At 37.0% G+C, this 25616-nt stretch overlaps 1 protein-coding gene across 2 annotated transcripts in view; it reads left to right on the top strand.

The window, feature by feature from the left end:
• The first annotated feature begins 1934 nt into the window (after positions 1-1934).
• Tspan8 (tetraspanin 8) overlaps positions 1935-25616 on the top strand; it is a 36096-nt gene continuing 12414 nt past the window's right edge. Inside the window, exons 1-6 of one of the 2 annotated variants that reach the window (XM_069988672.1) lie at positions 1935-1953; positions 5513-5660; positions 15425-15487; positions 21898-22035; positions 22608-22682; positions 22782-22889. In XM_069988672.1, coding sequence (XP_069844773.1) covers positions 5601-5660; positions 15425-15487; positions 21898-22035; positions 22608-22682; positions 22782-22889 — 444 coding nt within the window. In that variant the 5' untranslated portion in view covers positions 1935-1953; positions 5513-5600. Of the gene's footprint in view, positions 1954-5295; positions 5408-5512; positions 5661-15424; positions 15488-21897; positions 22036-22607; positions 22683-22781; positions 22890-25616 lie in introns of those variants that run through there. The other variant, XM_069988671.1, reaches the window with a different exon arrangement.

Raw genomic sequence — 25616 nt, 5'->3', positions numbered from 1 at the left:
AAGAATGTGGTATAAGTGAATTGATAGGTAGAGACAATTTGTGTCCCTTCTACAAGTAAGGAATAAAATAAAAGAATATGTGAGACACAGAAGTGAGGCATCTCATTTGAAATGTTTTTCTAAAGGTTTAATGATTAATTTGGACAAAATTAGAGATCAACATGACTGTATAAAGCAAAACAACGCCAGCACTGTTTACCCACAGGCACTTGGATGACTCCCAAGAGTAGTTTATTAAAAAAAAAAAATTGAGTTCCTGACATGATGGTCTTATGGAGAGGCACTTTCTGAATTAACCACACTGTTAAGAAGTAAGAGAATTACCAAGAAAGTTATAGAAGGATATATTGATAGTTTGATCATAAATGAGAAAGAGGAATGAAAAGAGAGGTCTAGAAGAAATGGTGCATTCCATTCCTAAAGAGTTAGATATTATATCCTTAAAAGTATGGACTTCGATTTGAGTACTTGAATTGGAGTGGACCATTCTTTGGAAAGGATGATGATGGGAAAAATGCAGCCAGGCCGCCATCCCTGTTTTGTTTTTTTTTTTATTTTTTTTTTATTTTTTTAGTCGGTCCTGGGGCTTGAACTCTGGGCCTGGGCGTTGTCCCTCAGCTCTTCAGCTCAAGGCGAGCGCTCTACCACTTGAGCTACAGCGCCACTTCCGGTTTTCTGGTGGTTTATTGGAGATAGGAGTCTCACGGTCTTTCTTGCCCGGGCTGGCTTTGAACCGCGATCCTCAGATCTCAGCCTCCTGAGTAGCTAGGATTACAGGCGTGAGCCACCAGCGCCCGGCCCATCCCTGTTTTTGGAAGGCTGGTTTAGGTACTCATCCACAGGTTTCCTGAGGTACCTATTTCTTCCCTCTTTTTCCTACATTCAGAAAAAAACAATATCCAGTATTCACCGCTCAAGTAAAACCTGAAATAAGACCCTCTGTGGTTTGAAAAAATCCAGTAAAACCACAGCAGGAATTATTTTCTGCCTCAGTGTATTTTGGTATACATTTTTTGTTCCCTATAAAGGTATAAAATGGAGATTTGGGATTTCCCCATTAATGACTTTTTACAATGACTTCCTGTTATTTTATTGTTCCCTGGGAATGAAAATATCCACACAAGAGATTTCCCTCAGTGTTGCGTTAATCTTTCTAATTTGGAAATAGTCACCTGTGAGATCCTTACTTGTATAATGAATAAAATGTCCGTGATTATTTCTGACCAATTATGGGACATGACTGTGTTGAATTCAGGGTAACCTTTTGTTGGCTCCTTCAGTTTGAGAAGCTGCTGTTTGAGACAAGCATTGAAAGTCTCAGCCTATTCTATTTATTATTCTTATTCTTATTGTTGTTGTTATTACATACTTTAAAATTCTAGATTGGTGTCCTCCATGGGCTTATTTTATCATTATTAACTCAAGACCTAATCTAATTTAGAGGCAAATGTGTACCTGTGAACTCACTAAACAAAGGACCAATTCATTACACTCACAGAAGCCAAGTTGGCACTTAAACTTTACATTTTAAAGCAAACAATCAGGCAAATATTTAATAGAAAGACTTGTTCAATGGTCCCAGACTGGTGATTACAAAGCCCTGTTTTGTATCCTCCCTTCTCTTGCTGAGTACTGTAGTCTACATGGGCGTGCATCCCAATTTGGAGAGAAAGAAAATAAGATTTCCTTTGAGAGAACAGCTAGTAAATCTATAAGAATAAACTAAGAGGTCAATCATGTGCAACTGAGGAATTTTAAAAGTACCTAAAATGAAATTAAACTGTGATCATAATAGGATTGAATTGCAATTGTCTGGGAAATGGAAACCTCGTAAATAATCATATTTTGCATCTGGAGATAGACTGATGGCAGAGGGAGAAGGGACTCAGTAGAGCACAGAGAAGGCCCTCTTGAGAAGAAAGACCCTGGTGACGAGTCACAGCAATCTTTAGGGTAAGAATGCTAAAAGCCCTGATTGTTTTCTCTGGAGGATTTGGCTACTGGATCTCTGCGATGATTCTAGCTCAACTGCTGGTCAGAACTTGGCAACACATTCACTACGCCACTTACTGAATTCATTACCCAAAGGTATCTTTTGTGAAAGCTTGATTTCTGGTACATTCTTTTTAGGGAGACAATGTTTTCAACAGTTATTTTTTTTTATTCTAGGTGGTTTGTTGGGTGTATTCTAATGATAAACTATATAAGTAATATAGAGTGGGAATGAAAATAGAGTATGTGAGAAAGAAAAGAATCTTTCTAGTACAACAGAAGATTTACTTTATTATTATTATTATTTTGCTATTCCATTGAGTTTATGTTGTGAGATTTAGAAGCAAACAGAGAAAGAAAAAATTACGTCTTCATTATAAGCAGCATGGAAGTTTTTTTCCTTGTTTTTTACATTGCTATTGTGTTTTTGACACCTGTAAAGTGCTTGGCATGTGGCACGTAGTCTATTGAATGGATTTTTGAGTATATCTTATACAGAGGAAGGTAATGCCTTATAAAAATATGAACTACTCATCTAGTTGTGCTTTCTGGATCAAGTTCTATCTTAATCTGCTTTGTACTGTTGTAACGAAATACCTGAGATTATGCAATGTATAAAGAGCAGAGATTTATGTCTCACAGTACTAGAGGCTAGAAAATTCAAGGTCATGGGGATTCAATCTGGTGAGGGAGTTCTGGCTGCATCATCCCATGGCAGAAGACTGAAGGGCAGGACAGTCTTCATGTATGTGTGTATGTGTGCTTGTATGTATGTAGATGTGTACATGACAGAAAGAGAAAGAGAGAGAGAGCATATGAGAAGTAAATGTACTTACTTTTACAACAAATCCACTTTCTGTGGATTTGCCAAGTCTGCCTAACCTGAAGATCTCACTGCTCAGCATGGCTGTATTGGGAGTTAAGTTTCTAACATATGAACTTTAGAGTACACAGTCAGACCTTAACAAGTCTCAGATTCAGGTCTGGATTGCTCGATGATCTAGAGAAAATGCCATATCTCATCTAGGGCATCTCATGATTCTATACATGGCCATTCCTGGTCCCTGAGCAGAAAGAATCTCTTTGTTTTCTCCCTGCCAGCATCCCCACCCTGCTTGAAACTTAATTCAGTGATAATGACCTCAGGGAGAACCTTCACCATTAATCAGATCTGAATCCATGTCCTGCTTTGTCATATGCTTTCACTGTGCGTCACTCAATTTGGCACGAAGGCAGCAGCAGGGAAACTTTAAATTTATTGAGACGTTCTCTCTGTTCTTTCCTCAGTTGTAGTTGTTTCCACTCTCTCTCCTGCTGACCTGGTCTTTCACTGAGTCTTAAGATTTCTTACTGACACTTCCAGCCCAGCCCAACACCACCACTGGTAATTATGACACGTCCTTAAGATCTCAGGTGGTAAATGACTCAGACTTCATAACTCAACTGGTAGTTGAGGCCGGTGGGCAGAATACTCATCTGCTCATCTGATAATCTTGTGACTTCATTTCTAGTGGGGCCCCAGCTGGGAGAAGAGAGTGGCAGGAAAATGAATCTGTGAGTCTACTAAAAGCGAAGAGCTGAATTAAAAAAAAAAAAAAAAAACAACTATAGCCAAAGATAAGGTGAACGAAATGATGATGAAGGAAATTCGGGAGTGGATAGGCTATGGGTAAAGAGCAATGTGCAGCAAGTGAGAGAGAAAGAATACAAGCTAACAGACAGGACAGTATTTAGTTTGGACATGTATTGTGATTTTTTTTTTTAACATTTAGTGGGAAAGGAAATTAGAGAGATGAGCTGTGTCATTTTAACTTCAGACTGGACTAGGAGTTCCATGACATCCACTCATTTTCCTGTAAAAACATATCCATTGCCTGAGTTTCAGAGTTAAACAATGATGTAATTGAAGACTATACTTTTTTTTTTAAAGGAGATTCAGGATCCACCAGAAAATCTATTCCAAATAGAAAGGAAATAAAGACTCTACATCTTTGTCAAGAGAGCAGCATTAAAATCTACATATCTTTTCACTTTATTTCTGTAGGACAAATAATCATTTGAGGGACCCATGAATCTATTTGGTTTGTCATACAGTCTAAGCCTCAATGAGCCATGAATTATTATGTATACCATAATACTTTAGAAGAAAGTTGTGAAATTATTTGTTTTCTAGATGAAATAGCATACAATACTGTTCATGTTACTGATGATTTAAGCACGAAGTCATTATTTTTGGAAATAATTCTACACTTGCTCTTTAACACCAAATGTTATTACCAATAGCACATTAAATACATAGTTAGGGAGTAGGATAGTATATCAACAAAAAATTAGAAAAATATTCTTTTGGAGAAGTCCATGCTTGTTATCCAGAATTTAACAAAGCTTTTTTTATTATTTTTTTAAATTGCTTTCTAAACAACCTTTGAAGAATACGGCTCTTTGTTTAAGGGCAGAGGAGTTCCTTTTGAGAAAAGCAAAATATGGAAAGAGGAATGACCCAGGTTGTTTACCCAAAGCAGCCCGTACTTCCTGCTCAGAGCATTTTTGCTTTTCCCTGGGGATAGCTGGCTTCCACTAGCACAAGAAATAAATTGTCCAGTCTATGATCATGGACCCATGATGACCTTCTTATTTGCAAAACTACCCAGAATCCAGAAACAATTAGTGGATTGGAGCTATTGCTACACATAAGCTATCAGAACAAGGGAAATAGAGTATCCTCCCTAAAAACAAACCAAGCTATCATAAAAGGAACTCATTATAAAAGGAAGACAATGGGGATAGTCAGAGGGACTTCCTGGGGAAAAAAAATTCCCCTCATAAAGAAATCAAGATTAAAAACAAAATGCTCTTACCTTGACAGGCAAGGCTGCCTCTCCCTTCCACAACCTTCTACCTTCTACAACCCTGGGAGCTTTATGCAATTGTTTTGAAAGAAAAAAAAAATGTCTAACAAAAATAACCCCCAAAGCTTTGGAAGGCAGGTACATGTAATTGTTCTTTTACTGTTCTGAGGTTAATGATAAAAGGATTCTGTGTCTAAGCCTCAGGGTTTTACGGATTTTTAAGTGCACTTTATTGAATTCAGAAATTTGGTATTCCTGATAAAAGGCAATGCAAAACTATAGACACCATGCTCCTGTACCCCAGAGTGAAACAACCTTATTTTCCTGCGTGGAAACAGAGGGCAGGAAAGTCAGGCTGTGGTTTCTGAAGTCCAACCACCAATCTCCCTGTGCCATTCTCCCCTAGGTCCCAGCGCCACTCCAGCCACTCCCTTAACTTGATATCTGTTTACTTTAGAGGAGGCAGGTTTTGAGAACGGATCATAAATATCCTGGCCCAGTGCCCTAGGAGCCATGAGAAGCAAAACAACGTACTTTCCTGAAGATAGCTTTTATGATATTTAAATGTGTGGGTTAAATTTTTATCTACTTCAATAACTGTTTTTTTTTCTTTGCTTCTTTAGTTTCCTGTCTACCTTTTTACTTTCTATTTCTGCTCCGAATCTGTGCAGGAAAATTACTCCCGGGGCTTATTTGCAGGACAAACCTGTAACGAATAGTTTACATTGAAGGCATCTAGACTCCTGACCCTTTTCGGAAATGGCAGGTGTGAGTGGCTGTATAAAATATTCTATGTTTATCTTCAACTTCTTGTTCTGGGTAAGTGATTTCTTTTTCTTTTAATGATCAATTTTGTGCAAGAAGAGAGATCTTGATATAAATATCCTAAAGAAGAACAGACTCTACTAGAGAAATAAGGTGTGGAGGAAATGTACTAGCCATTTACCTTTTTGGATTTGTTTGTTCTTTCTGGTTATTTCAGTAATTGAAAATAAGGCAGAGACTCAAAAAAGTGTACTTCAGGATCAGTGAGGATAAACATTTGCTAAATGTTTTGATATTGTGGCAAAAATCAATCATGGAGAGGAAATCATATCCTTTGATTGAAGGACAATCATTCTTAGTTGTGTATCAACCAGGGGGGTTCTCTGTTTAAGAGATCTGGGGGAAAAGCAGTCTGGCCCTTGGCTGATTCCTTTTCATATCAGTTTAGAACAGGGGACTACTGGTCTGTGGGATGGCAACAAGAGGATTGTTTTCAGAACCACCATCCACCTAAAAACAAGGGGTCACAACAAACTTGATTATTTAATTAGAAGATTAAACTAGAGGGTCTGTGCTGACATTTTCTAGTCAGTCTTTTGAGGTGTCATTAACCCGGTTGTAATCAAGAGGGTTTGTATTTAGCACCTTATATTTCTCTTAAAAACTCATTGATGCAGACATAGCCAATAAATGGGAAGTGGCATCTAATGCTGAAAATGGAAAAACAAGGTGTGAGAAGTGCAGGATTAGATATTGGAAAACCACCCTTATCCTTCTTAGCATATGTTGTGCAATTCAGGACTGTACAAGGATTGAGGGTGTGGTTCAAGTGATGAGTGCTTGCCTAGCAAGCACAAGGCCAGATATTGGGGTGGGGGTGGGGGAAGGAAACAAAGTAGAAGTAGCTCAAAAATGTCTAGATTAAAAAACAATATTTTGTGTTCTGGATTGGAAAGTAACTTATGCACTATAAAGAAAAAAGAATCCTTGTTTTATTTTTGAAACTTGATATATAGCTGGTATCTATATGTTGGTAAATTTTTGTCCTACTAGACTAATAGTGGACTTAATTAAACTTAATGACACACATATAGTTTTATTGTAGCAAATTAACTTTACATTGAATAATCAGTAGCCATAATAAATACAAATGACATATTGCTAAGTTAAATAAATAAAAAGATAAATAAATAATAAAGCTTATTCTTTATACTTGCTCTGTTACCCAAAAAATGGGCCATTTTTGAAAATGGTAGATAAAGCTCTAGAATATATACTTATTTTTAAGCAGTCCTGATACATTTCTTTCTTTGAAATATTTAAGACATTGGATACAGAATATAAAGAAATGTGTATTTTTTATTATTATACAGTACTTTCAGCAAACACAAACACAAAAGAAGACAGAGTTAGGCAATTCACTTGATCACTCAACCCTCACAGTCATGGTCAATCTTTCTCTACCAAAACTTCCATTCATTTCCCAACCCTATATTATCTTGAAGCAAATCTCACATATATCATTTAATCTGAAAACATTTTAGTACATATCTTTGAAAGGTAAAATATTTTTCAAAACTGTAATTATAGCATCAGCATCACATTTTTTTCAGAGCTGAGGACTGAACTCAGGGTCTTACACTTGCTAGATAAGTGCTCTTCCACTGAGCTAAATCTCCAAACCTTAGTATCACATTAAAAAAAAAGATTCCTTATTTAATTATGAAATAATCATCCAAGGTGTAAGTATCCATTTGAAAGTGCCTTGTAAATGTTCCCCTTTGAAGTGAGATCCAAAAATGGTCCACATAGTTACTGATTGATAAAACAATATGTCAATATGTCAATTTTATTTTATTTTATTTTTATTTTCATTTATTTATTTTTTCACGATTTTTTTAAATTGTGAAAATACCATACAGAGGGGTTATAATTACATGGGCAAGGTAATTAGTGCATTTCTTATCAAGCATTGTTGCCTCCTCCTTTGTTTCCCCTTCCCATCCTTTCCCATCTCCTCCTCCCCTCCCCTCCCCCGCCATGCCTCCCCCCTTCCCTTTCTCCTCCCCCCCCACCCCCCGCGCCAAATTCGTAAAGTTCATTTTTCGACATAATGATTTGTACATCTCATTGTTGCGATGGGTCCACCTGTATCCCTATTTAAACAATTTGTTTTTTCCCTTCCCCTCCACAAATTATACCAACATCAAATTCAGTGAAAGCAGGAGTTACACCATGGGGGAAGGACATACAAAGCAACAAAGAAATCTTCTTATAAATATGTTAGAAACAATCGCAAGCAAGAAAAAACATTTGAGTCCTTATCTTGGGGTTCATTTCGCGTCAATTTTAATTTATAAATGTTCACTCCAACTTCATCTTCCCCTCCCCTTGAAATTTTTCACAGTGGTGTGCACATTTTCTATGGTCTGAATTTTTTATTTACACAACCAAGATATAAATGAACATGTTCCAATGGAGGGATATGGGGTGAACATATGCAGCAGTGGAACTCAGTAGAAACTATGTTAAAAATGAACTGAACTTGTGGGCAGAGACAAGAGGGAAAAACTGAGAGAGAACAAAGGAAGAGGTGACATTGTCCAAAGGAAATATACTCATGGCCTGACTTACAAAACGACAACCCCTCAGTACATCACCTTTATATAACAATTTTTAAAAATCCCCCTGAAAAAGAACATGTTCTCCTATATTCTCTGTATGTTAGTAGTTGCATTGGGAAGTTTGATAAGATTTAAGATTTTTATCTTTTTTGGCACAGCTACTTCATAAGTTATTTTATTCCATTAGGAGTTTCTTGAAGTATCACTTCTTTGGGAGATTATACTCCATTGAGAGATTGTAATCCATTTTTAGTTTATTTAGAGTTTGAACAAGTGATATTTTAGTTCTATCAATTTTTCTTCATTTATTATCTGGGACACTTTCAATAAGAAGAAAATTCTCAAGTACTGATGCATTGTTTCATTACTATTGACTTTGTGTGTGTATAAAAAGGGACACATATGTACATATATCACACATAGCATATTTCATAAAAGGTAATACATATTAGCATACATACTTCATTCCTACTCGGAGTCAGGATTATCTATTTAATATTAGCGTTCAAGGTCAGCTGAAAGATCTCTATCAAGCTGCACCCTGACATTATCACTGCTTTCCTGGGAAACTCTGAGAATTTTATGGTTATTATCATCTCTTTGCTTATCTCATAACACAAAATCTTTTTGGTGTGGTGATTTCAGTTAGATAGTGCTAAACACCTTTAAGTTTTCCCATCACTATGGTGGGATTATGATCTCTGTAGACCAGATCTTGAAAGGAAGTTTCAGTGACAGCAGTGGTTGTAAAGGCCAATGCTAACTTCTAAGGCAATACATGACATCTATGTTTTAAGTAAAAGTCTAAGCAATAGGAGTTTCTGGCTAGGGAATGCTCTTATTTATCTTCTCCCATCTCCCCTCACCCAGAGCTCTCAGCTGGAATTTTATGATCCTACATAGGAAATTAGCAATTTGTCACATTCCTAATGTTTACCTTAGTAAAATTTTAACGGTCCCACTGATGTGGTTTCCTTGTGGCTATGTTTTCAATTGCATTTTTTTCTGGGTATAACTTGTGAAACTAAGCTTTTATAAAGTAGATCCAGATGTTGAAATATCTCTAAGATACAATCATTTAGTCAAAAGTTACCAGTTTCCTTTGGGAGAGACCTTGAGACAGGCCACACAAATAGGTCATGATTTCCATTTGTTAGAATTACTAACTGCAGGGGAAATTGTGAACTGAAAATTATTCATGCTGGAGGTTTCTACAAATTAGAAAATTCAAAGTTCTATTGAAAAGTTGTAGGTAAAACCTTATTTCCCTGAGATTTATGTCAAAAACAGATAAAACATGCTCTGTTACTTCTGCATCTCTTAGCTAGGTTATGCCTGGGAATATTACAGATGTGTAGAGTTTCACAGGGGCTTGAATAAACATGGAACCTGGGGCCTGCAGCTGGTAGATGCAGTGTAATAATGGCCATTTTTATTTATAAAAATTTGTTTTTTAATGTTATTATAGAGGTGATGTACAGAGGGGTTACCGTTACATAAGAAGAGTACATTTATTGTTTGACATTGTTACTCCTTTCCTTGCACTCCCAAATTTTCCCTCCCATGCCCACCCACAAGTTATATAGTTCATTTTCAACATAGTTTCCAGTGAGTACCATTGATGTATTTGTTCAACGTTTGTCCCTCCATTTCTGTGAGAGGCCAGCTGTTAACGAGGAAAAGCAAAGTGAGCTAGTATGTATTACCAGTCTCTCATGAGGCAAGGTAAGACGCAGCCAAGTAGTTCAGAAAGCCAGCTGTATTAGCAAGTGAAGGAAATCCATGCAGGAGGAAGCTTGAAGAGAGGAGAAGGTAGTTAGAACATGGAGTACATCTAGAAGCCAATGTTTTCATGGTCACCATTGCATCTTAGTGGTCGTTTGGGCCTCTAGCTTTGATAGACTGCAATGAAATGATTGCAGACCTAATTCAGAGGAAGGGGTACATGAAAGATAATAGGACATGGGGTATGGGAAAAACAATAGGGCACAGTTATATTTCACTTTCTCAGTTGATGAAATGCCCAAGACAAAGATAGAAATGAGTAAACTTTGTAAATACAATGTTGACTGCCATATATAATTAACACTAGTTGAACTAAGACAATTACAGTGATTGAGAGCTCAGATTAAACATTTGCTTCTTCATCCCATACTTAAGAAAAGTATTTCAATAGACATTGTACACACATTTTAATGGGATAAAAATATAGCACTACTCTACATAGTGGTAAATACAGTGATCAGTGATACATTCTGAAACAGGAATAAATAGGATAGCAAAAGTTATGATAAGGAAAAGATTCTTCTACTACCATAAATGAGTTGGAATGGGAAAAAGTTAATTCACACCATCTGAGACCCAAATCCTAAATCTACTTTTTGTGACCTTGATTATGGCCATTGACTTTTCTGGGCCTAACTTTCTGCATTTGCAAAATAAGGATGACAGTTTTACCAGGAAGGGTCAGTGATGGAGATAAGCTAAGGCATGTTATGAAAGCCTATATAACCAAGGACTTAAAACAACAATCCAGTAAGTATTATTTACTTGACTCCAATCATTACCTTGTTTTTTGATTTAGTAGTATCAAAATCTTGTGTAATATTTTATACATGATGGATTTCTAAAATTAAATACAATTTTACTGTTACTCTGACCCTCCTCTCTCCTCACGATACAAGGAATCTGCGGAATAGAGACAATATGCCTATCCTAAGGCTGGCCTCTACTTTGGACATTTGAGATCCTGAATCTCTCCACAGATAGCCTCAGACCTATTTCCAAGGACTATATGAGCTTGTTTCCAGGGATATATTTGGGGAGCTGAATTCTAGGAATGAGAGAGAGTTGCAAACATTTTGGGTTTATAGGCTGAACTATCTACATTCATTCCTAAACTGAAGTGTGAAATGAGCCTGGGATTGACTCTTCCCTTACCACTTTTTCTGGTAGGGAAATCCAAGGATCCTGAAAATTTTAAGTCAAAACTTGTCCTTCAGGCCATTAAGCATATGTCTTTGTTAAAGGAGGACATTAGAACACATTTGTTCCCTGAGCTTATGATCTTAAGTTATAGCTTGAGACATATGGTTTGTGTGCTAATGTTTGTTTTCTTGCCCTGGGTTCTTCAAATATAATGCTGTACTTATATGAAAATTGTGCCTTCAAAAGAACCTGGTAAGAAAATACCTTACCTTACATCATTTTATAATTCACAGAATATTAGAGAACAGATAAAGCGCTGATCATGTAGCTCTCTTCATATTTTCTAAAAGTACATAAATTTTAGTGATTACTTAGGCCCTATTTGTGTCAGAAAGAAAGGATAGATTTTTGCACCAAAATTTAGAATTGTTTAAGATTGGACTTTATAGCAGTGTTCTGGATGTTTTGTTTACTTAGTAGATTTGGAAATGCACATGAAGACAGCCATAAAGATACATGTATTATATATTTAACACTCGTGCAATAACCATCATTCATTTGGGATCTGTGCTCTGACAAAGAAATGTTTGAGCCCTCCAACACCCCAGTGACCTTTTAGTATCCTTGCTGTTATATACAGTTGAGAAACAGGCCTGCAACCCCAACAGCACTTTAATGGTTTCTCGTTAAGTTTGCCATGGAAATCAGGTCAAGGACTTTCCTATCTCTTGGCTCATTTGGACTAATAATAATATGGCTCACTACCCACTCTTACTACTGGCATGGAATTATGAATTTTCTCTCATTTTCAGTACTTTCTCAATATAGTTGACAATCATACAAAAAAGACAAAGCTGGGAAGGAAGGAGCAGGGATGATTAAAAACATATTAACAGAGATGAGGACAAATTAGCATTTTATTGTTGATCTATAATCTGGATAGTCTTTCCATTTTCTTCTCACACTTTATTATTTTCATCTTCTGCTCTATATTAATCTGGTTGGGCTACCATAAGAAGAAAATCGTGGGGGGAGGTGGTAGAGATGGGAAGGGATGGGAAGGGGAAACAAAGGAGGAGGCAACAATGCTTGATAAGAAAATAAATCGTTTAAATAGGAATACAGGTGGACCCATTGCAACAATGAGATGTACAAGTTGTTATGTCGAAAAATGAACTTTATAACTTTGGCCTGGGGGTGGGGGGGTGGGTAGGAGATGGGAAGGGATGGGGAGGGGAAACAAAGGAGGAGGCAACCATGCTTGCTAAGAAATGTACTCATTATCTTGCCCATGTAATTATAACCCCTCTGTACAGTATTTTCACAATAAAAAAAAAGAAGAAGAAAATCCTATAGAGTGGGTGGTTTAAACTACAAAATTATTGTTGTATTATTGTTGTTGATGTTGTTATTGTTGCTACTACTACTACTACTGCTACTACTACTAACTACTACAGTTTTGAAGGGGAAAAAAACTGAAGAGCAGGCAGCTGGTCAATTGAGTTTCTGGTACAAGTCATCCTTCTGGCCATCTTATAAAATCTGACATGGCCCTTTCTTGGTTATGTTAAAGAAAGCAGAGACAGATCTATGTCTCTTAAAAGGCACAAATCCTATTGGATTTCCTGAAGACCTCATTTTATTATCTCCTAAAAACCCCATCATCAAAATTAGTCAAATTGGAATTTAGGACTTGTATGTAAGAACTTTTAGGGACCCAATTCTACCACATACCACATGAATAAATACCCAATATTACCTAATTTCTCAGAATGCTGGTTCAGACTAATTGCATCCTAATTCAGACTAATTCCATCTGAGGAAGACTGCCTGTGAGGGCTGCATGAAAACCACAGTGATTCTCTAGAATGAAAAGGAAAAACAGAAGTCAGCTCTGCAGTGTCCACTCACTGAAGGCCTGGAGGACCAACATATGAACCTCATTCCTTTCATAATCTTGTCATAATGCAGTAGAACAGCATCATATTTCTTCTGACTTTCCACTTCTAGTGTAAAAAGTTTGAGGACCAACCCTTAAAGCCAAACTGGTAGAAGAGCTCAGAGAACCAATATGCTAGCCCATCTTCAGACAATGGGGATAAAACAATTTAGTGCTAATCATGATTCTAGAAAGATCACTCTTGAGAGAAAACCACTGTTCTTGTAACACTGGTCAACACTTTTTAAACTGATTTCACGATGTTAAGACTATGACCTTTATATAAGATTTTCTTTAGTAAGACAAGAATGATATATTTTAAACATTCACTTCTGTTCATTTTCAAAATGTTTGAAAAAAATAGAGAAATTGGGATGGAAAAGACAGTTCATGTAAGGATCTGTAAAATAATTTTGCCTCATTGTGAAGATTGAAGTTGGAAAAGATATTCCCAGTTTCTGAAATAAATGAGCACTCTAGCTTTTGTTTATGTTTATAGATAATGTTCAGTAGTGGGAAGATTAAAAGTTTTCATTTTAGGGGCAAATATGGTAGATTTTATAAGACTTACGTATGATTGAATTTCTAAAACACTGGAAAACTGAAATAAATAGTGACATACGAATAGTTAAAGTTTCACAGAATATCCTACTCTTACTCTCTAAGTATTAAGTTTTCTCTTTGACAGTTTAATAAATACCAAATAAGAATGATAATCACTACACCTACCAGGATAATTAATGTAATTTTTACTTAAAACTAAAAGTAAGGGCAGCTTTTAATAAGTTTAAATTTATTTGTGAAAGGAGAAGGAAGAGAAAATGTCAGGAAGAAAATCAAATGACAAAAATATTCAGTTGGTATAAAATTAAGGGGAAAAATATCCCAGAAGGTCTCATTATTATTTGACATAAATACTCCCACACCAATTTATCAATAAAGAACTGCTGAAATGAGCTTTTATCTCCATTTGCAAATGATATTAGGTTTTAGTTGAGAGGAGGGGAATGTAGAGGAGAGGAATTTTCAACTCCAGAGTTGTTTTAGCTTCATGTCCAGTGTGTAAGATAATTAAATTGCATATGGTATTTCATGACTGGTAAAAGCTTTCGGGTTCAATTATTTTAGAATGATTTCAATTGTTTTGTAGAAGTTGAAGCATGTAGTGGGGGTGGATTGGTTAAAAGTTGCCATGGATTTTCATGATGCAACTATAACCTCTCAGGATTTAATTTCCTTATTCAAAATGAATTTAGATAGTTCAGACCTAGATGGCCATAGAGTTTTCTTAGAGAACACATATTCTGTGGCCATTTGGCTACTTATTGTGCTCCATATGCCTTAACAAAGCCTTTGACTTTATTTCCACTGCAAACTTAGTAAGAAACTATGAAAAGTGCTTCTGGGGTTGCAAGCCTGTGTCTCAGTCATGCATGATGACAAGGACACTACAAGGTCACTGGGGTTTTGGAGGACTCTGACATTTCCTTGTCAGAGCACAGAAAGGGCAGAAACATCTGGAAAGTTCTCCATAGCCTTCTGTATCTGCTATATTACCTGAGTTTCTCCCAACATATCTCTATAATAAAGCATCTTTGATTTGTTTTGAAGCCACAATCTATATCTTCTTTTAAAAAATCTTGAAAGGCAAGAGTTTTCCTTACACTAAAGTAAAATGTGTTTCATGTTTTATGTGTTGGCCTTGGTCCAAATTAAATAATCTGGTAAAGTCATTAAAGGAATTTAAAACTTAAAGAACTGTTCTCCATTGTTCCTTTTCTCCAAATAAGCTTTACTATCTGAAATAACTTATTTTTAAAAGAGCTTATTTTGGTTCAAAAAGTATTGGTTAATATGTACCTTTGTGTTTAACTCCAATTTTTTTCAAATGTCCTACTGTTCATTGTCTAGCCTAACTTCTATTTCCTCTTGACTAAATATTTGGTGACTAGTCTATTGTTTCCTTCTTTATAAGATAGCTTCCTAGAGACAAATGCAAGGACATGCTAAGTATACGTTGTCACTAATAAAAACAAATGATTGGAATAAGATCATGTAAAAGAACATTTCCTACCCACTAGAGACAACAGCTTATCTATAGATCTGAAGAGGGATTGTGGATGAGAAATAGTCGTTCTTTCTAAACTTACAAGTGAGTGTGGAACATCTCAGTGATTATAACTGAACATGTATCATATATATCTATCAGATGTAATTGCATAGTTATTGATAAAACGTTGCAAGCAGATAGAATGCGTTATTATGTGGAATTAGTGTTTTAATCAATTTTAGCTGTACTCTAAACAATCTTTATTTTTTACCTGCAGATATGTGGTTGCTTGATCCTGGGAATATCAATATGGTTACGAGTAAGCAAAAATACAAAAGAGGTAAATACAGAAATAATGTGAACTATTCTGTGCCAAAATAAGTTCAATTCTTATAATAATATGACAATAAAATTATAATAATTTCTACAACATTTTCTTAACTTCTTAGTGTAAATGATTTGTACTGGTATATGAGTTTATAATTCAGTGAATCAAATTTCTTATTATGTGTTTGGCACTGTGCTGGATATGAAATAATCCTGGAGAATAAGAGGAAGTAGTGTTTGAAAACTAGTAATATTTCAATAAAAGCAGAAATCAGAAAGAGCTGAAGTAGTAATTTCTCTCCTTCACTATTTCAGGCTAGCCTGATGTCTGGCTTGAGACTATAGATCACCTGTGCTATCTTGATTGGTCCAAAAGGAATGTAGATAGATGGAAGTTCTGTTGGACAAAAGAATATGAATATGGGTTCTAATGGCAACAAAGAGGAAAGAGAGTTGGTGTTTATTTGAAATAAATGGCATTGAAGGAAGGAGCTGGGGATATACAACTTACTGCCTATGTCAGATTAACAAACCTCCACTCACCTCCACTCATCACCAAACACCTTTACATGTCCAAGCAGAGTCCTTAGTAGGTTTGGAAGAAGTTTACTTAATAGAACCCAGCCTTGGAACTCCACATGATGCTAATTCTATGATGCTAACTTGCTCTCACAAATATAGAAGGAAGGGAAAGAGATGTGTGTGTGTGTGGGGTGGGGAGGGTTGTTCCTCAATGGGTTGATTAATTGCTCAACATGTTGAGTAATAGCCTGACACTATCACCTAGCTTCTTTTCTTCTTCTAATCCTTTCCTTCCTTCCTTCCTTCCTTCTTTCCTTTCTTCCCTTCCTTCTTACTTCCCTCCCTTCCTTCCTTCTTTGTCTATGTCTCTCCCTGTCGCTCTGTGTCTCTGTCTCTGTCTCTGACTCTGACACTCTGTCTCTCTGTCTCTCTGTCTCTCTGTCTCTCTCTCTCTCTCTCTCTCTCTCTCTCTCTCTCTCTCTCGTACCTTTCTCTCCACTAGAATGTTATTGTTCTTGACTTTATGCAGAGCAGCCCATTTACTCTTAGTTGATGGAACTCTCCACAGGATCACATGTATTGCCATAACCTTTCCTCTCTCAAGAAGAATCTTGATTGCTATTTAAATATTATAAAGACAATATTAAGCGAGCGAGGAAGACAATCCAATTCTATTAACCTGTACTACATCATTGTATAGCTAGCTGCATTTTTAAATTTTTTTTGAACATACTGTACAGAGGGGTTATAGTTACATGGGCAAGATAATGAGTACATTTCTTATCAATCATTGCAGCCTCCTCCTTTGTTTACCCTTCACATACCTTCCCAGCCTCCCCCCACTCCCCACCAGTCCTCCCCTCCCCACCAAAGTTGTAAAGTTCATTTTCGACATGACAGCTTGTACTTCTCATTGTTGCAACGGGTCCACCTGTATCCTTAAACGACTTGTTTTTCCCTTCTCCTCCACAGATTATACCGACATTAAATATAGTGAAAGCAGGGGTTATACTGTGGGGGAGGGACATACAAAGCAACAAAGAACTAATCTTATAAATGCGTTAGAAACACATGCATGAAAGAAAAAAACATTTAAATACATATCTAAGGGTTCATTTTCCTAACATCACATTATCTGACCTTTTCTGTTTGACTCATACATATACTAGCTATTGCAAATAAGGGAAACCATGGGACCTATGTTTCTTTGGGCTTGGCTTACTTCACTTAATATAATTTTTTCCAAGCCTTTCCATTTCCTAACAAATGGGGCAATGTCATTCTTTCTGATGGAGGCATAGAATTCCATTGTGTATATATACCACATTTTCTTGATCCATTTATCTACTGAGGGGCATCTGGGTTGGTTCCATATCTTAGCTATGGTAAATAATGCTAGCTGCATTTTGATACCACCTAGTGGAAAGAAAGATTATAAACAAATTAATGTCTGTTCTCTTTCCTTTCTTGAAGAGGTTTGCTTTTCTGAAAATGAGTATCTCTCCACCCTTGCCCCTCTCAACTTTCTTTGTGTCCCTGGAGAGGCCAGAGAATCATAGGGACAATTGGTTGTTTCCTCATTCTAGGACTGACTCACCATGGTGAGAAACTGGGAGGGGACAGGTGTGGCAAATAGTAGATAATAAACTCCAGTTCATTAGAATATTATTTGATATTTAAACTGATAAATGAAATTGGCTGCCTGATGGCCTAGAGATGTGACGTTTGAGCCTGAGGAGGATGGTATATGACAATGTGCATACGGCTATATGGCTGACTATGGCTTATAATTAAGCACAAAGATTAACAGTCTTTTTAAGATGTGGGTTTAACCTGCATTTTATTTCATTATTTTATTTCTGGTGAATCTTTTCTTCCTCCTCAGTGTTTGTCATGAATAAGCTTAAAAGAGCACCGTTTTTATTTTTTTGCATCTCACAGACACATTTTATTCATGCCACATAAGAAGTGGTCTCCTACAAGTATCTATACAGCGATGTTCCCTGTTCCATCTAACAAAGTGTGCTCAAATGTGCAGGCAGACTGGCGTTTCCCCTGGTGTAGAGGAGCTAATGATGGCCATGAGAAGGCGCAGGAGTGGAACCTTTTAAAGCCTTACTTCTTTTTATCAGCACTCCTGATCCTATACACGATGAAGCCATCAACCCCATCCCTACCCAGATCTTCTGGTAAACCTGGGTGTAGTAGGGTTTCAGGGGGACCAGACATTTTTCATAAAGCTTTGAAGCATCCTGACAGGACGGAGGGTGTAGACCCCACCGTCATTTTTGAGCAGGCTCCATAGCTGGGGGGAGGGGGAAGTGGAACTAGACAGCATCTTTTTTAATCAGCTGTCAGCTGATTATCCAAAACAAAAGTCAGAATATGCCAGATATTCTTAGCCAGGCTGCCTTATATGAATTTGGCTTGATTTATATTTATTTGAAGTTGGTGGCAAAAAACAAAGAGCTAAATTTTATTATTAGAACTTAAGTAACAGCTTTACCACGGAAAATATGAGACTAAACACAGAAAAGAAGGATGATGCCGAGGTGACATTTCTTTCTTCAATAGTGTCTTAGTGAGACTCTCTTAGTATAAACTGCCATGAGGCGAAATACAAGGGCAACCATCATTTCCTGGAGATTCTTTCTAATCCACAGAGGATCTTTGAGTCTTCAACCTTCAAACCCAGAACTCCTTTTTAGAAATCCCCCCATCTTTTTTTTCTTCATGAAATTTTATTATTATAAAGGTAATGTACAGAGGAGTTATAGTTATATATGTCAGATAAAGAGTACAGTTCCTTTTGAATAATGAACAATGTTACCCCTTCCCTCACTCCCAGTTTTTCCATCCCATCCCTACTCAAAAGTTGTATAGTTCATTTTCAACATAGTGTCTAGTGAGTACCACTGTTGCATTTGTTCACCATTTGTCTCCCCATTTCTGTGAACCCCTTATACTCCCCCAAACAGATAAATGAACAAACAAGACAAAAGGAAAGGAAAACAAAAGCATCAACAGAGAACAAACCCTTTCGTTTCCATTATCTGGAGTTCATTTCGATAAATATTATTTTATATTATCAGAGGCACATAGGTGTTACTCCTTTGGATTCCTTTCCTAAGAATATCCTCCTTTTGTATCACTGTGGGTGAATGCCCAGTGTTCTGTATAATTCTTCATATCCCAGTGTATTATTTTTCTTTTACCATCCAGTGTATTTACTTCTAGATTTAGTGGTACCACAAATGAAGGAAACCATGCAACCTAAGTTTCTCCATCTCCCCTCATCTTAAGATACACATAGACTCAGTGTTTACCCAAGACAGCTTTTGAATGTCTTCTCTGTCTCTGCTGGAACAAACATCTGAACTCAAATGTCCATTTTAGTCTTCAATAAGAATAGACATTTGTTGAGCGGGACTTGGCTCAATGACTCATACTTACTCACTGTCTGGTACAGTCTCACAAAAGTACCTGCCCAGGTGCTAGCTGGACTACTCAGTCTTCAGAGGCATTTGTTCTATTATTTCCAGCTCTGAGATATCTATTTTAATTTCTTATAACCCAGCTAGTGATGTGTTAGGGGATTTTTTAATATTTACCGATGAGTCTATAGAATTAACCAATTCTATAATTAACCAAGTGCTTTTTGGCCACATCTTCAGACCCTCTAATGTCATGCCTATTGACACTATTATTTCCTACCTTCCATCTTCATCAAATGGTTTTTTTAAGAATCCCCCAAACAAAAATACATAGACTAGAACCAAGCTTTCAAAACATGCAAATTGAAACATTATCTGTAAGCACACACCCTTGGAGACAAAGGAAACTTTAGAATTTACAGACCTGACCCACTTTCCTTTCATAAATGAGAAACTGGGCTGAGTGTACCTGCCTGTCCTAGAGTTACAAACTCTACTAGGACTCTGAGAAGAATATGGATCTTTATTTGAAGACTAGTAATTTCAGCTTATTTCTTCCTATTGATTGTTGAATAAAGGTTTCTCCTAGGCTAGGAGAGGATTTAAAAATGCCTTTAAAGGAGAAAGATTATTTATAGTGGCATTAATTCGACTAATTAATTAATTAAGAGGTGATCTACAGGCTGTAAGGTTCTGGATAGTGTTTCTGAATGAACAGAGGAAGTAGCACCTGCGTAGCGCCAGCTCCATAGACAGAGCTTGTATAGCAGGCACACGTGCTTATTCTTTTTTTGGGGGGGGGGAATGTTTTGCTTTAATTTAATTTATTTTTTTTACAAGTGCTTATTCTTTACCTGCCCCTGTATGGAGGGAGAGTGGGAGAATGAGGGTAGGTAGTATTATGAAGGTATTTAGGTTGTTTGGAGAAGCACTGAATAAAAGACCTTGGGATGTTTTTTTCCATATCCCATTACTTAACAGGCAAACAGAATAAAGAGTTTTTTGAGGACTGCTCCTTCTGGGAATGAGAAAAGAGACTTGATATGAAATATCAGGAACTGTATTTTTTTTTGCCAAGATGCAAAGCATTATTATTAAGATAAAACTTCCTCTGTCCCTGTACAGTCAAGTCCTGCCTTCCTTCCTGTTTTGCCCAAAGGCAAACACTGCTTTGATTTTTATCACTGAACATTTGCCTGTTCTTGAACTTTATATACATCATCGTGTTTGCCCTTTAAAATATGGCTTTTTTAGCTCACCATAATGGTTATGAGGTTATCCATGTTATATCTATGAGTGATTTGAAGAATTTGGGCATTTTACCCCCAAGTTAAAAATAATTACATTATCATATAGCACATGTTCTATAGTGCTACATTAGGTACAAATACAAACAGTTTGACTGTAAAATCACATCAAGAAAAGTGAAAGTAACTTTCCTTTTAGGCTTTCTAAACAGCTTTAAAAGATATTAAGCCTCTTCCAAAAAAGCATAATCTTCATATATTTCTTTTACAAATTTTATACCAGGTCATTTTAGAACATTTAGAAGTTACAAATAAGCACAAAAAAACATCCTTCAAAGCCAAGCAGGAACAATTATTATCTACTCACTGTGTGCCTAACCCCAGGGTGGTTTCAGGATATTTAGGTAATATATATACATATACATATATATATATATAAACAATAAAAATCTGAACTGTGAATATATCTTCATGCAATTAATTAAATACAGTTTATTCTTCAAGTCATAAACAAGAAAAGCGTTTTCTTAGGATAATTGGAATCAAATGCCATACCCAGAAGTTTGATTTTAAAAAAAAAAACTACTGAGCCTGGCACTGGTGGCTCACGCCTGTAATCCTAGCTACTCAGGAGGCTGAGATCTGAGGATCGCGGTTCAAAGCCAGCCTGGGCAGGAGAGACCGTGAGACTCCTATTTCCAATAAACCACCAGAAAACCGGAAGTGGTGCTGTAGCTCAAGTGGTAGAGCACTCGCCTTGAGCTGAAGAGCTGAGGGACAGCGCCCAGGCCCAGAGTTCAAGCCCCACGACCGAAAAAAAAAAAAAAGAAAAAAAAAACTACTTTAAAAATCTTGCATTTCTACCAGCTTCCTACTTTGTACTGTGTCAGGAATAGAAAGCTTTTGCAATGACAATTTCATTGTCATGTGGTACTATCAGATAAGCGTTAGGTATAAAGGTTGACTTTTTTCTTGGAATTCACGAATTTAAAGTTAGAGCATGGGTTCTCAGATATACTCACATTTGTAATCTAGAAGTAATAAGCCTTCTCTTGTGTGCCTGCTATGTGATTGGTGACTTTGTTCTGAGATCAGGGAAGTGTTTCACGGTTATAGAACAGGGCCTGTCCCATAGTAGGCACTTAAGAGATACCTATAGAATAAGAAATTTAATATGAAGAAAAGGAATGTTACATCATTAATCTCTTTTTAATTTCCAGGTCTTCACTCCTGAGGACTCTAGCGGCGACCCCTTTGTTGCCGTGAATATCCTCATTGCTGTGGGTGCTATCATCATGATTCTGGGTTTCCTGGGATGCTGTGGTGCTGTGAAGGAAAGCCGCTGTATGCTTCTCCTGGTGGGTTTTCCAGACAAAACTCCATTCCCCCCAAATCCAACATGTCAGTTCAGTAGTGTAATCCATCTTGATCAGTGTCACCCCATTCATCACTCTTCCCTCCAACCTATTCCTACTCAGATTTCAATTCTGGAGGACTATTTCCTGCCCCAATTTCAATCAAAAGACACCTAAAATTGAAGGGACATTGACTTCTGTTCAAAGGTTTGATTATAGAAGCTAATACAGCTTACTTAGATTTGTCTTATTTTGGTTTAGATTAGAATATATAATATAATATTCATCACATTCATGTATGTTTCCAACTTATCTCCCTTTAATACTAGATAAATTCAAATTAGTCCTAATCAGTAAAGTTTTACTGGCACTATTTTCCTTAATCAGTATATGAGGCAAATGCTTCTTAGTGACAATGGAACTCAAATCTGCAGTTTGTTACACAGGGTGGGATGCATAAGAATTGTGGTTAATGCTTTTACTATAGGACAATCCAGACCATAAAGGGAAGTTAATGCCAAAATGTCTACTGCTGTTGCATTGAAGATAACATACTCTCCTTTTTTTTCTTCTAGTTTTTCATAAGCTTGCTCCTGATCCTGCTTCTGCAGATAGCAGCAGGTATCCTAGGAGCTGCTTTCAAATCTGAGGTATGTACACAAATGATATTTCATACTTTTGGGGACAGCCTAAGACATGGAAATACTACCTTCTGGTGTGAATGATTTAACCTTGCTTTCAATTTTCAGTCTGTTCGAATGCTGAATGAAACACTCCACAGAGATGTAAAGCTTTTGAGTGAATCAGGGGAGGATGGCAAAGAATTCCGGGAAGCAGTGAGTTCGTTTCAGAAAGAGGTAATTAGAATTTATTGGTCAATTGGGGAACTGAACCTAATTCTTTCGTTTAATTCCATAAGGAATGAGCAACTCTATCCATTTTTTGCAGATTTTGATGTCACAACGCAATAAGGAAAACTAAATAATTTTAATGTGTTTCAATTTCCTAATTATAATCTGAAGATATTTAGATCAGATCAAATTAAATTTTAATTGGGCCAAAGAGCTAATTGTTCTAATATAGAATTTACTATATAAAAGCAGTTTGTTGAGGAGTCGCTGTCTCATTTTCTTTCTCTTTACCTTTCCCTCTCTCTCGCCTTCTCACCAAGTTTTTACATTGGGTGGCTCGTTTAAAATTCACAACATCCCTACGCAGTATGCTCTAGCTTGTTTTGCATTGCTATAATAAAATATTGAGGCTGAGTACTTTATGAGGAAACAGATTGATTCAGTTCACTGCTCTGAAGATTCAAAAGCATGTCGTCAGCAGCTGCACTGTACCAGGGAGGGTCCTGGGTAGTAAGAACAATGGTGGGAATACATTCTTTCAGAAACTAACTCATTTCTGTAAAACTCCTCCCCTACTACCAACACTACTTAACATAATAATAATCTATTCATGTAGATGAAACCTCATTCACCTAATTATCTTCCAAAATGCCCTACTTCTTAAAAGTTCTTCAATACCAACCACTACATAGGGAACAAAATTTCCAGCACAAGGAACTGGGGAAAACATACCTAAACCATATTCAACTCGTAATAGATGGTAATAACCTCAGAAACTTTATTATAAAGACAAGGCTTGGGATTTTGAGAAGTATGACAATGAACCAGTGATGAGGTTGGAATTTGAATACAGATCTAACTGACTAGATTATTATATATTTTTGGGGGGGTCCGGTCGTGGGGCCTGAACTCTGGGCCTGGGCACTGTCCCTCAGCTCTTCAGCTCAAGGCTAGTGCTCTACCACTGAGCCACCTTCCCAGTCCCTAGATTATTATTTTTTTTCATGAGAACAACCTCCTCCTCCTCTTTCTTTCCACCTTCCTCCTTTCCCCTCTCTTCCCTCCTCCCCTTCCCCTTCCTCCTTCACCTCTCCCTTCTCTTCCCCCTTTCCCTTCTTTCTTCACTATATTTTTTTCTTTAGAGTTAAATCAAAGCGTGAGGAGACAGTGAAGGTATTCTTCAGTAAGACCCCTACTCAATCTTTTAAACATTACTAGGCACTGTTCCCTAAGGGAAATACTATTGGAAGCCAGGTTTGTCTATTCAAGGTTCTTTGAGCAATGTTGTCTTTTTGTCATGCAGCCATTGTTTCCCATCCTTAGAGTGTACTCTCAATGAATACTGTACTCTAAAGCTTGACTTAAATAATTATATTGTGGAGCACCTCTTCACCAAACCTCTTATTCAGAATTTGCTTCATAGTAAACCACATGCACTATTTTGTTCTGGCACATCATGGACTTTCTCAGATTCTTAGAGGTGCCTGGATTTTATATTTTATAGGTCATCTAGCTTAACTTGGAATTCTTCAAAGTTGTATTCATGGTTTTCACCACTGAAATATTGAAGATTTGAAAGTTTACCAATTTTTCCCATCTCATTTATATACAAGTCTTATGACTGATAGGTTCTTTCCTCATTTGAAATAAAACCTATCAAAATTTAAGCAATTTAATTCTAACTTATTTTGGATTTTGAAGAAACACAAAGTCTATAGATACATTTACATGTGGCAGCTTGTTCTTTTAAAAAATGGCTGTCATTTGACCCCTCAAGGTTTGTTTTTCAAGTGGAAACATCCTTAGTTTCTTCAGCTATTTATCAGATGACATTTTATTTATTTTTTCCCAGAACATTCATCAGTTTCTATTTGGATAGATTCCAACTTATGGAAATTCTGCTTAAAGCATTATTTCCAAGAACCAAAGCCTGATATGGGTCAGTCCCATTTAACTTCCTCTGTGTTTTGAACTCTTCCTATTTTCCCTGGAGCAGCATCCTTAGATTACCTCCTCTCCTGGATTATAAACAGGATGTATCAAGCATCCTTTATCTTCTCCAATAAACTGACCTAGGACAAAAGGAATAGAGATAATCACTGGGGTTCTGGGTTAGGTCCAGAGTCACATTTGCTGCACATTGTTCCTGGGATTTAAAGTCTCACTGCTAAATATGAGTTATACTAAATAATGATGATTCCTCCTCCTCCTCCTCCTCCTCCTCCTCCTCCTCCTCCTCCTCCTCCTCCTCCTCCTCCTCCTCCTCCTCCTCCTCCTCCTCCTCCTCCTCCTCCTCCTCCTCCTCCTCCTCCTCCTCCTCCTCCCCCCTCCTCCTCCTCCCCCTCCCCCTCCTCCCCCCCTCCCCCCCCTCCCCTTTCCCCTCCTCCTCCTCCTCTTCCCTTGATATGTTCTTAGTTCTATGCCTGAAGTTCCTTATAAATTTACATTTATTTTTCTTTTTTTTCTTTTTTTTTTTTTAATATGATTTTATTTTATTTGAGAACATACTGTACAGAGGGGCTACAATTAAATGGGCAGGATATTGCATACATTTCTTACCAAGCATTGCAGCCTCCTCCTTTGTTTACCCTTCACCTCCCTTCCCAGCCTCCCCCCTCCCCCCACCCAATTATACCCCCCTCCCACCCCCCCCCACACCGACATTGTAAAGCTGGTTTTGACATGACATTTTGTACTTCTCATTGTTGCAACAGGTCCACCTGAATCCTTAAA

The sequence above is a fragment of the Dipodomys merriami genome, unplaced genomic scaffold, assembly GCF_024711535.1.
Source record: "Dipodomys merriami isolate MVZ:Mamm:240054 unplaced genomic scaffold, mDipMer1.0.p SCAF_10, whole genome shotgun sequence".
NCBI lineage: Eukaryota > Metazoa > Chordata > Mammalia > Rodentia > Heteromyidae > Dipodomys > Dipodomys merriami.
The sequence above is the reverse complement of the archived record's forward strand: the minus strand, read 5'-3'. Positions and strand labels throughout refer to the sequence as shown.